This window comes from Onthophagus taurus, chromosome 11 (genome assembly GCF_036711975.1).
Source record: "Onthophagus taurus isolate NC chromosome 11, IU_Otau_3.0, whole genome shotgun sequence".
NCBI classification, from domain to species: domain Eukaryota; kingdom Metazoa; phylum Arthropoda; class Insecta; order Coleoptera; family Scarabaeidae; genus Onthophagus; species Onthophagus taurus.
Genome location: NC_091976.1, coordinates 5,033,669 through 5,046,878, shown reverse-complemented (window position 1 = coordinate 5,046,878; position 13,210 = coordinate 5,033,669). Strand labels below are relative to the sequence as shown.

The following is a 13,210-nucleotide window of genomic DNA, read 5'->3' as shown; positions in this document are numbered from 1 at the left end:
AACCTCAGAAACCAAGGGGGAAGTTGTCCATTTATATTTATATTAATGCTGTCGGAGTATTTTTGAACGTCTCCCCTTCGACCGAAGACCATAACCTTTGACTTACTGGGATTCAATCTAAGGTTAAACCTTTCTGCAAGCTGAGAAAAACCAGCCAATTCCCTGTTGATCACGACTAAGCTATCATCAAAATTATGTGGAAGAAACGAAAAATACACTTGCGTGTCGTCTGCATATAAATAAATGTTACAAATCTGAAAAACATTAATAAGATGAGCTGTATAAATAGAAAACAGGAGTGGTAATAATATTGATCCCTGCACTGAGGAAAATTATTCTTGACTTTCAAGAAAAATTTATTCTTGAATGTATTTCTTAGAAACAAGTATAAGATACTCTTAAAATAAAAATATTTTTTTATTTTAAGAATAGAAATATTATCGAATGAAGTATATCATATTCTTAGCATCGAAGAATATCAACTTTTTGTATCAAAAAATTCACTCCTGCGTCAATACTTTATAATACTCAAATGAAGAATTATACAAGATTGTTATTACATGAATAAGTTTTTCTAAAAAGAAAGATACGTTATTCTTGACTTAAGAAATATATTCTCGATACGAAAATATGACTGTTGAAGCAACACTAAGATACTCTTTTTCAAGATTATTGATTTACTTTTACTAAGAATTCGTTTTCTTGAGAATCAAGAATATTTGTATACTTGCTTTAAGAATATGTGGTTTTTAATAAGCTTTTTGATAAGCTTGAGCCAAGAGTAATAATCTTCGTTCAAGAATACATTTCCCTCAGTGTGGGCAATTTCTGATCCTAGTATCATCAATGAGGACGATTCATTATGCATTATTGTTTGCGATCCAATAAGTAGCTTCGAAGCAAGTTAATTGCAGATTCCCAAACATCAAAATTAGCTTTAAAGAGAGTAATGCAAATTTTGATGTTTTTTTGGTTATTATCACTAATAAATACGAAATTATAAATAGAGTGCACTATTTGGTTGGTCCGCTGTAAAAATGTGAATTTCATTTCTGAATCCGTTTTCAACTTCAACGACATGTTGTCCTCGTCCTCCGAGATCAACTCCGAGATCAACGAGATCGTCTGCGTAGCAGATTATCTTTAGTTCTTTGTTCCCCCAATGTGTATCCCTTTCCAACGTTCCTCACTTCAGTTATTGGTTCGTCCATAATCAGATTGAAAAATATTTAAGAATATTTAATAACTATAAACGATTTATTTTCTTAGATCTTGAGACACACATCTTTTGATATAATTTTATTTTTTTAATTCTATACCTTTTCAAGCTCAAATTGGCACTAATCAGAATCAAAATGGCATTAGTCCATATCATATTGGCAATAAACAATATCATATTGGCATTAATCAACAAATTTAGCACTAATCAAAAGCAAATTGGCATTAAACAAAATCAAAATGACATTAGTCCATATCATATTGGCACCAAACAATATCAAGATGGCATGAAAAATAAATGTATAAATCGGTGTCAAACAATTGTTAACTTATCGGTTATTGTCAAGTTTATAGTAATTTATTGCGAGATTTCAACTATTATATTCACACGAGATGCCTTATTTAAAGAAAAATGCTGCTGCAAATCTGAGGACACAGATTTGCGCTTTGTATAATGCCAATGGTGACTGGCGTAATCTTACAAACGTACTACAGGTGCCAAAAAGAACCGCGTATCGATGGGTTAACAACCAAGAACAACCGGAAAAGCAGCGAGGAGGTAAACGTAGAGCTAAAATAACTGATGAACACCGTCAATTCATGGAACGTTCAGTCGAAGAAAATCCTAAAATTACTCTTAAAGGACTGAGTGAAAAAATCCGTGAAGATTTTGCACTCAATGTCTCCAACGAAAGCGTTCGACAGCATCTCAATGGATTGATGTTTACTTTGAAGACTGCTTGTAGAGAACCAGAGAACGCGAATAGTATTCAAACGAAAACAAGCAGGAGTATTTATGTAGAAAATTTATTGGATCTTCAAGCACAAAATATACCTATCGTATACATGGACGAGACAAACTTTAATTTGTTCATGTTGCGGACTCGGGGTCGTTCAAAAAAAGGGACTCGCTGCACAACAGTGTCTGCAGGTCGAATATTCACCTAATAGGATGCATTGGAAACATGGGGCTAATTCATTCCGAACTACGTCGGGGCTCTTTCAAGAAGCCGGAAGCAAATGAATTTCTGAGGCAATGCCTAAGAAGAGCGCAAAGCCTTTACCAAACTGGAGTTGCATTAGTTATTGATAATGCTCCATGCCACTCTACTATTGAAGAGGTTTTTGCAGAAAACTAATTTGAACACCACACACTTTTACGACTATGTCCGTACAGCCCTATGTTTAATCCTATTGAACAAGCGTGGTTTGCATTAAAAGCAGGAGTAAAAGCAGATATGGCTGTACAGCTGAATAACATCTTGGCTGGTGCTGACCAGGATCATCTGACTCAAACAGAATATCGAATGCAGAAATTAGAGAACACCGTTCATAATAATATGGACAAGATTACTGTTGCCAATTGCGCAGTGTTTATTGCCCACATCCAACGATTTATCCCTTCTGCATTGAATATGCAAGATATAAATTTTTAAGAGTGTTATTTAAAACATAACGTTACCTACTTTCTTAAGTAATATAATTGTTATCTACTGTGTTTGTAAGTCAATAAAATGTTTTTGCCCATTTCATTTTATTTAATGCTGATATATAATTTTATTTCCATGTCAATTTAAAATTCATAAGTGCCAATATGATATGGACTAATGTCATTTTGATTTTGTTTAATGCCGATTTGCTTTTGATTAGTGCTAAATTTGTTGATTAATGCCAATATGACATTGACTAATACCATTTTAATTTTGATTATTGTCAATTTGATTTTGACTAATGCCAATTTGAAATTGACATTGCCAATATGATTTTGACTAATGTCATTTTGATTCTGATTAGTGCCAATTTGTGCCTGAAAAGGTATAGTTAAAATCAATCTTTTTTAAATCCACTACCGCCATCTCTTGTCGGAAAGCACAACTAAATCAAGTTTTAAATAATTTTCTTTTATTTATAGTTTAAATCATTTTTTCATTATGAAATAACAATTAACGTAAATATTTATTTTATTTCTTTAAATTTAGTTTAAATCAATAATTAAATCATTAATTCCCCGGGAATACTTTTTAATTTTCTTTCCTTTTCCAACACCAAGCTAACTATAAATAAAAAAAACGCTAGATGACGCTTTGAGTTTGCGCTGTGTTGACATTGACAACCGGCCATTGTGCGAGTTCTTGCTCAAACTGTCCAGTAATTCTTTGAAAATTCGCAAATAAACTCCGCTAAAAACTTAACCGCTTCTTAATCGTAAGTAGTACCATTTGGGATTCATTTCAAATCATATTCCAATCTACACAAACCATAATCGTTTAATGATTAAATTATTTATTCCCTTAAGATGCCGATCATAAAGCTACAATCGTCTGACGGCGAAATTTTCGAGGTGGATGTTGAAATAGCGAAATGTTCCGTCACCATCAAAACAATGTTGGAGGATTTGGGGATGGACGAAGAGGAGGAAGAACCCGTCCCATTACCAAACGTAAATTCAGCTATTTTAAAAAAGGTGATTCAATGGGCTACGTATCATAAAGATGATCCTCCACCACCAGAAGATGATGAAAACAAAGAGAAGCGTACCGATGATATTTCATCTTGGGATGCAGACTTTCTTAAAGTTGATCAAGGAACGCTTTTTGAATTAATTTTGGCTGCTAATTATTTGGATATTAAGGGATTATTGGATGTAACATGCAAAACTGTTGCTAATATGATCAAAGGAAAAACTCCTGAAGAAATCCGCAAGACATTTAATATTAAAAATGATTTTACCGCCTCCGAAGAGGAACAGGTGCGAAAGGAAAACGAGTGGTGTGAAGAAAAATAAGACTTTGTACATGATTTTAAGTTCTTATTATTATTTTTTTTGTATATTTAATAACAACGGTATTTTCGTTTAAAAAATATTTTCATTTAAAAGAAACATTGAGATGAAAATTCAGAAAATGTTAGAGTAGATTAACGAAATAGTCAGCTTTAATTTAAGGCGACAAATTTCAATGTAGTTTGTAGATATTTTATTTTTCAATCTGTGAGGTATAACCTATTAATGATTTTTTTGCTTATCTTCAAAATTCTTTGCTAATCAATGTTGATTCATAAAATAAAAAAGTTATTTCTTAAATATTTCTGGTATCAAGTTTTTTTCTTATCCTTAAAATAATATTTGTGGTATTAAGTTTGTCTAACAGTATTTTTTAAGGTATTCTATTTCAGTTTAGTTAATAATATAGATATTTTATGTTGAAATTAGATAATATGGTAGAAAATATTTCTAATTATATTTTCTTAAGATTAATAAAGCAAAAATCATTTTATTGAGATTACTGTTGATTTTATAGGGTAATAAAGCCCTCACAATATATTATGTTATCCTATCACATATAATATTTAAGTAATATAAATAAATACAATCAAAAAAGTGCTTAATCTTATCTACAACGTTTTGAGTTTATTTTTGGACAAAAATGTTAATTTCCAATTTCAACAATATTAAGGAAAAGAATTTTTGCACATAATACGTAACAAATTAGAAGTACTGGTTATACATAATTTTATTTTTATTTATTAAGAGTTATTTATAACTGCTCAATTACATACTGTGTTCGTTAAATGCTTCACTCAATGAAATCTTTAGCCATCTTTCAATAGATGGCATAGTGAAAGAAAGAACACTAAATTAAAAACTATTTACTAATAAATTTATTGAATACGCATCAAAATGTTTTCGGGATTGAATTTTCTCGAATCCCGGGATTTTCTGGATTTAAAAAATAAGTATAATTGCAATTGAAAAAACTTACAAAATCACATTTTTTAAACTATTCATTCATAAAAAAAACTGTAATCTACAACTAATCAAAAGAACACGAAAATACAAATCAAAGTAAGGTGAAGTGGGATAAGTGTTTAGCAAAATTTAAATAGTTCAACTTTGAAGACATATAAAATAATAGCAGACCTTTCATTAAATTCTCTATTGATGATTATGTACCCAGAAGGGGTATTTTTAGTATGATGCGGTTAATATAAACAAATAAGATAGTTTTTCGTAGTTACACATTTTTTTATTTTTTAATGTGCCTCATACATGTTTTGTATACGTAGACACGAATAATATCCTTTTTAGTTCTTATTAAATCGTTTATTATTCTTCGTATTAACTTTTATAAAGGAGCGTTCTTTACTGTTCTAAAAACCGTTACAAGTCACCTTACGACTGTCAACCTCCCAATGTTGCCAAAACATAATACTAACTACACTGCATCCCCTTTTCTTTGAATTAACACCTATAAAATTTTTATAAAAATCAAACATCGACATAATTGACTTATTAGTTGCCTAAAAGAAACTAAATCTAATTCGAAAATAATTTTGACGACAACTTTGAAAACAAAGCAATTTAAACTGAATAGATTCTAAATTATTTTTATAAACATTATAATCTTTAAGTTTACTTGGAGGTCTTTTGTTTCTTGTGTTTTCGGTTAAAGGCTTATCTTGAGTAGAGGCTTCCTCTTTTTTATCGTCTTCTCTTGCTTTGGGTAGTTTCGTTAAATGTTTTGTGTTACGTCTTATTTCTTTTCCACCATCAGTCTCTACCATATAAGATCTTGGTTTATCTGTTTTCGTTCGTACAATACCTTCTCTTTTCCTGTCCATAATCCACATTCTGTCGCCGATCTTATAATGTTCCCTTTCCATTGTTCTGTGTCGTCGATCATAATTATATTTTTGTTTTCTTTTCTCCTCTTCCAGGTTTTTTCTTATTTGGTCATGATTGGGTAATTTCGGATTTAGTTTGTTCTTCGATATTGGTATTCTGTCGCGAAGGTTTCGTCCAAATAACAACTGTGCTGCGATTTTTGTAATCGGCCAAGTCTACTCCCACTACACTCCAAGGTCTTCCTGGGATCTCCGTAGATATCATCGGTTCCGTTGCTGTTGGTTTTGTTTGTAGACATATTTCACAGTTCTGAATGATTTCGTCGATCTGTTGATAAATTCCAGGCCACCATAAACTTTGTTTCGCTCTGGTTTTGCATTTACCCATCCCAAAATGTCGGTCATGTAATAGGTTTAAGCATCTCTTTCTTAGGGTTTTTGGTATTACCAGTCGGTCTTTATAGATTAATATTTCTTTATCAATAGCTAAGTCATTTCTGTACTTATAATATTGTGATTTCTCTTTTTCTTTCCATCCGGCTTTAATGTTTTCCTTTGCCTCCGTAATCATCATCTCCTTATCTTGTTCTTCTCTGATCGTTCTTTCAGGACAAATCCATCCATCAACCTCTTTTATTACTGAACTGATATACACTTCATCCATTAAGAGAGCGTCCAGGTCTGTTGTTCCTTGTTGAAGTGGGGCACTGGATAGGGCATCTGGTACATGGAATGATTTATCTGGAACATACTCAATTCGATAATTAAATTTAAGTAACCGCATTCGGAATCTTTGAAGTCGATTTGATAACTTGCTGATCTCTTTTGTTGCCAATAATACGGTCAATGGTTTGTGGTCGGTTAGAATTAGGAATTCTGTACCAATCAGAAACTCTTCAAGACGTTCGCAAGACCAGGTGGCGGCTAGAGCTTCCTTTTCTATCTGAGCGTAGCGCCGCTCGGCCTCACTCAAGGTTTTCGAACAATAATATACAGGGGCCCATTCCCCGTTTTCTTGAAGTTGTTCCAAAACAGCTCCAATACCATACACTTAGGTAGGGTTGAACAGGTTGAAGAAAAAGACAGTCTTGTTAATTACGTGTTTACTCTTTAACGGCACGTTACAATCTAATCTACATTATTTCTACAAGTAAACCGCTGTTCTTCTATGCTACGTCAGCTTTGTCGCTGAACCGCCGGCAGGACCGTAACGGTACGGTTCCTAACAATACTGTGACGCATCGGCGGATATTCTACTTCTTTTCTTCGTAGAGAATTTAGCCAAAACCGGTTGTCGTATTATTTGTTTTTTTAATTGCTCAAAATCGTGTTGATGTTTCTCTGTTCAGTGATAATCCGAATCTTCTCGCAGTAATTCGCATATTGTTCTTGTTTTATCCGACATTTTATCAATGAACTTCGCTACGTAATTGACAATACCGAGAAATCTTCTCACTTCTTTAAGATTTTTCGGTGTTGGATATCTTTTAATTGCTTCAATACTGTTCGGGTCTATTTTGATACCATCCTTGCTCACAATATATATCAAATAACTGGTCTCTTCACTTTTAATTTCACATTTTTCTTTATTCAGTGTCAAACCACTTTCTTTACTTTTATTCAAAACAATTAGTAATTTCACGTCATGTTCCATTGAATTTCTTCCAATCACCAAAATATCATCTGCGTGCACATGTACGCCTTCCCAATTCAATTCACTAATTAACTGATACATCATTTTTTGAAATACCGCTGGGGCACCCGTAATTCCAAATGGAATGCGTTTGTAAATGTATCTCCCAAATGGAGTTAAAAAAGCAATCAATTTTTGTGCTTCTTTTGCTAATTTTAATTGCCAAAATCCGCACGAAAAGTCCAATTTAGAGAATAATTTTGCTTCTTATAGCTTTGCTAGAGTTTCAGACGGTAGTAAAAATCTTTCACACAAATCTTCTCACCACTACTTTATTCAATTCCGTAAAATCAGTACATATTCTCACCTTACCATTCTTTTTCTGAGTTATCACCATAGGAGCACACCATTCGGTAGACTCCACTTTTTCTATCACGTCATTTTTTACCATTGCGTCAATTTCTTTTTTTACTTCTTCAAGCAGAGGCTGTGGGATTCTCCGACTCGTTGGAGTAGCATAGGGCTCTGCATTTTCAACTAGTTTTATTTTATATTCATAATTTTCCATCTCACCTAATCCTCTGAACAGGTCTTCATATTCTTCAAATATTTTGTTTTGAAAACTCTTTCCATTCCCATTTTCTACTTCGTTAATCTCTTTTATTTTTACTTTATCATGTATCCATTCCACTATTTTTAATTTTAATAATGCTGGTCGTCCCAATAAATTGTCATTTGTCTCTACTACATAGCATTTAATCACGGCTTTATTGTTCTTCCATGTTACGGGTAATTTTATTCGGCCTTTCACTAATAATTTTCTATTTTCACCATATCCAGTACCCAACAATAATAATTTTCCTTTATACTCTTGATAAGAAATTATACTTTCATCAGCACCAGCACCTATCTTGAAATGTACATGTTCGCCACCAATTCTCAGTTTTGCAATCCATGGTTTTGATTTTATAACTCCGTCAACGCTTATTTCCAAGAAGTTTTGTTCTTCCGACTCATCAATGTCGCTATTTGTAACATTTTCTTCTACTTCGTTAAACATTTTTGTTCCACAATAAGCTTGGAAATGTCCCAACATTTTGCATTTCAAACATCGTACGTTAATTGCCGGACATTTTGTCTTGTCATGTCTCGGTTTCCTTCCACATCTTATACACATATCGTATGAACTTCTTTTATCTTCCCATTTATATTTATTTTCATTTTTATATTCACTTTTTTTCCTTCTTGATTTCTTTTTCCATATTTAAACCTTTTTACTCTATCGATTTGTTCTGTTTTTCCTCTTAATTCTTTATTTTCCAAATGAATTCGTTCCGCTTGGGTTACTGTTTGGATCGCTTTATTTAATGTTAGCTCTGTGTCCATCTGCAACGATTCACTAAGTTTACAATCTAGTATTGCTACCACTAACCAATCTCTTATGAGCTCTTCTTCCAGTTGTTTAAAATTGCAATGTTTTGCCAAACTTATGATTTCACTAATATACTCGTAAGTTGTCTCTCCCTCTTTCTGTTTTCTCATATTAAATTTTGCATGGGCGTAAATTATATTCTTCGTATTGGTAAAGTGTTTGCCGAAAAACTCTTTTAACTCTTTATATGTATTAAAACTACGTTCTGCTTTTTGGAATGTTTCCAATAATTTTGTTACCTTCGATCCCATATACTTCTACATATGGGATCGAAGAAGCTATTAATTTGTGTTTTCTCATCGGAATTTTGTAGTCTCGTTGCATATCGATATCTTTCGTAATGTGTAATCCAACTTTGCCACTCATTTTTAACAAATGAAAATTCCCCCGGTGATGGGACCGGATTAACAAACGTCGACGCGCCCTGACCTTGACTCATATTTTCAACGAGCACTTTTAACCTATCTATTTCTTCTGGCATGTTCGTCATTTCAGTGTTCTTTTTTTTCTTTTCTTCTATTTCTATTTTTAACCTGACACCATGTTTTGTATTCGTAGACACGAATAATATACTTTTTAGTTCTCATTAAATCGTTTATTATTCTTCGTATTAAGTTTTATAAAGGAACGTTCTTTACTATACTAAAAATCGTTACAAGTCACCTTACGACTGTCAACCCCCCAATTACCCCCAATGTTGCCAACACATAATACTAACTACACTACACAATGGGGCAAGTAAAAACAAAAGTATTTTGTAGCGATATGTTAAACCTTAATTTTGAAATAAAGTTTTTGGTCTATGGAATTTTTTGCGCTCCCATTTTGTGGGGCAAGTTTGTATCAAAGCATATACAAATCACTCATCTGAACTAGATTTAAACTTGGGCAACGGTGTAAAAGAGCGCCCCACAAAATGGGGCAAATGTGTATCCAGGCATATATGTACAAATCACTCATCTGAACTAGATTTAAACTTGGGCAACCATGTAAAAGAGCGCAGAAAATTTTTTCAAATTTTACTTCAAAATTAAGGTTTAACATATCAATACTTTAAAGAAAAGCTGGAATTGTAACGAAATAAACTTCTATGGTTAAAAACTAAATCATGTCTTCTTTTAACGTATAAACTATTTTATAACACACAAAAATTTTTAACAAACATTGTAGGAGGAAAAATCTACTTCAAATTTTAAAAAATTTCTTCGTCCTGATAAATTTGGTTTCGGCAAAGTTAAAATGATATCGCTTCTTGGTACCAAAGAATCATGTTCGTCTGCCAATGTGCAGTGGATGATTGGGGATTTAACGTATCTCATTTTTGTTAATCTCGCTATTTTGTGGTCTATTATGTATTACATTTCTTCTATACAGTGTTCTTTCCACATTAACTATACATGTATGATTCAGTTTTCCATCAATTTTCCCTTGTGTCCATACCCTTGACTGTTCAGGTGTCATTTATATTATTACATATTGTTCTATTCTTAATTCTGGTAATTTTCGACTTTTCTGGTTGTAATAAAATTTGCTTTTCCTTCTATTGTTTTCTAAAATTTTTAGGAACATTATCTATAATTTTACGTTTTAAATTGTTTAATGGCGACGGTAGGTTCAGGTTAGTATACTTCTCGAGTAGAGTCTTTCAACTGGACTATAATTGTTAAATTTACAATTGTTCTCACGTAGTTTTTTGAATAAGTTTTCTAAATTTTTATTATGATCTACATATGCTTCTTCCTCTGTGATACAGAGGAAGCTCTGATCCGTAAATAAGAATGTCATACGCCAAAACTTCAATGCCTTTTAAGTCATGCAGCATATTTGGTATTTTTTATTCGAAATATTTCAGGTGCTGATGCTATATCAAATGACATCCTTTTCCAACCATACTTACCAAAAGGTGCCCAAAATGTTGTTAATCTACTACTAGATTCCGATAATTTGACTTGCCAAAAACCCTTCTTTGTGTCTACTTGAAACAACTTTGGCTTTACCCAACTCTGGCAATATTTCATCAACTGTAGTAAATTGACAAAGTGGTCTTTTCATTACTTTATTTAATGGAATGGGGTCTCCATTCCTTCTTTACTAATAAAATGTTACTCGCCCAATCTGTGTTATGACCTTCTTTGGAAATTATACCTTTCTTCTCCAAATGTATCAATTCTTTTTTCAATCTTTTCTCAATGCTGTTGGAACTCTTCTTGGTGGTTGTCTTACCGATCTTGCCGCTGCCTCCAGCTCTATTTCTATATCTCCTGGTAGAGATCAATGTCCTTTGAAAATATCTTCATAATGTCCTACTGTATTTTGAGCCTGTTGCTTTAATTTGAACAAATTATTACATTCAATTTTTACTTCATTACAATATTTCACTAAACCTAACTCTTTACTAGCGTTAGCTGATAATAACAAACCATGATCTATATCAACTACTACAAACTTAATTTTGTATATTTTATTATAACGTTTACATTTAACATACAAGCAGTGAGACGATTCATTCAGTTTAATAGAATTAGTTTTTAATAATTTCTTTAAATTTTCATATCCTACTATGCAAACGTTTGCACCAGTGTCAATGTCACATTGTAGTTTTATCCATTTATCATTAAAAAAAAATCTAGTTCTGCAATAACATTACCGCCACTTGAAGAATTATTGATAATTTTTTCTATTCGGAGTTCTTCATTATCATCCGAGTCTTCATTTTCTTTCAATTCTTTTACTTTCTTCCTACCTTTCTTATCTTCTTTCTTCTTTCCAACATTTCTCTTGTCATTCTTCTAGTCTTTCTTGCACACTATAGCAAAATGGTTTCTTCCTTTACATATCCTTTCTTGAAATCATGTTTTTCGCCACAAATCAACGTTTATTTCTATAATTTGTTATCTTGTTTACGTTTCCTTTCTCTACTTGAATTTCTTCTAGTTTTTGTGTGGTTATTTCTTCAATTTTACATATATTAATCCATGTTTCCAAGGTTAGATCTCATTTAGACACTAGTCTTTTTTTTATCTTTATTCTTAATTCCGAGTACGATTCTGTCCCTCAATCATTCGTAAAATTGCAACTGCAATTTATTTTCATTAAATAATCATCAAACGATTCATTATCCCCTTGTTTATAGATGTTGAACATAGCTTTATCTTAGATTACATTTTTCTTTACTGCCAATTTCTTTTTTATTGCAGCTATTACACTTTCTACATTATCTAACTCGTCTTCAAACAGATTAAATCTATTGTATTTTATTCTTGCATTATCACCCAACGCAGCAAAAAAACGTTTTAATTTTCTTCTTTTTTTCGCTATCCGGCTATTTGTCGATTACGGAACTATTTCATAATCTTTCCAATTTTCTACAAAATGATCAAAGTTTTGCGATACATCGTCCTTGTTTACTTCTAATAGTGAAGGGTATGGAATCAATGCTTCTGTCTGTTGCATTAAAAGTTTTACCCCATACCATGTTATATGCAACTCCGTTTAATATTAAAATGTACTGTTATTAAGTAGTTCCTTACCAAGGTTTATATATTAAAGGTTATCTAAGTTCCCATGCTGCAATACTTTGATATTAGTTTGTGGGCGAGGGGCAAGAGCAGGAGTGTTTCGTGACGTAAGCGATCACGGATTGCACACGCAACCTCATGGCCAGGTGGTGCTCCATGCCTTTGTTTAATTTGAATTGCTTGGCGGTATTATTTTCCACATGTGACGTAATGCGCAGTATGATTGCGTACGAACCTAGACAACCTCTTATATATAAACCTTGGTTCCTTACTTGTTCTTACATGTTATTCCCTCTCACCTAACCTCTCTCTCTTACCAACCTAAACTCTTGAAACTAAATATAACTAACTTAACTATATAACACATGTGTTAATCACCTGTTTTAAGTGGCTTTTTTGTAGTCCACAGCCGGGTTGGGGTCCAATAAAGGACGTCCTCAGCTTGTTTGCCTTTTATTACCCACAATGTCTTTGTGACCTGGAACACCATAGGGTAACTTCAGTACCCCTGGCGAGTTTTCTTAGGTTGTCGGTACAGGGTATTCCAAATTCGTTGTCCGCATAGGCTATCTCCGAAACTAAAAGAGATAAACAAAAAGTAGCTTATATGTCATGATCTCTGAGCCTACGGCAGATCTGGTTAGCCATAATTTTTTGTCTAGTATTACCCCTAGGTATTTGACGTCTCTTTTGAGGCTAATATCGGTACCTTCAATACACCTCTTCCCTGGTCCAATTCCATGCTTCCACCACATCTTTCACAACTTTATTACTTGACACGCACTT

General features: G+C 32.8%; 2 protein-coding genes across 2 annotated transcripts; one reads left to right on the top strand and one right to left on the bottom strand.

Moving 5' to 3' along the window:
- Positions 1 to 3,304: 3,304 nt before the first annotated feature.
- LOC111413867 (SKP1-related A) lies at positions 3,305 to 4,302 on the top strand. Its single transcript, XM_023044987.2, has 2 exons — positions 3,305 to 3,423; positions 3,515 to 4,302. Exon 2 carries the CDS (start codon positions 3,515 to 3,517, stop codon positions 4,001 to 4,003), a length of 489 nt encoding a protein of 162 aa, XP_022900755.1. The 5' UTR covers positions 3,305 to 3,423; the 3' UTR covers positions 4,004 to 4,302.
- A 3,479-nt stretch (positions 4,303 to 7,781) lies between these two features.
- On the bottom strand, positions 7,782 to 8,570 carry LOC139432015 (uncharacterized). The gene has a single exon (XM_071200345.1). The coding sequence runs from the start codon at positions 8,568 to 8,570 to the stop codon at positions 7,782 to 7,784; it is 789 nt and encodes a 262-aa protein (XP_071056446.1).
- Positions 8,571 to 13,210: the final 4,640 nt, after the last annotated feature.

Bases quoted from the DNA above. Each gene is read 5' to 3' on its own strand.
- LOC139432015 (XM_071200345.1), bottom strand. From the start codon at position 8,570: ATGTTGGGACATTTCCAAGCTTATTGTGGAACAAAAATGTTTAACGAA.
- LOC111413867 (XM_023044987.2), top strand. From the start codon at position 3,515: ATGCCGATCATAAAGCTACAATCGTCTGACGGCGAAATTTTCGAGGTG.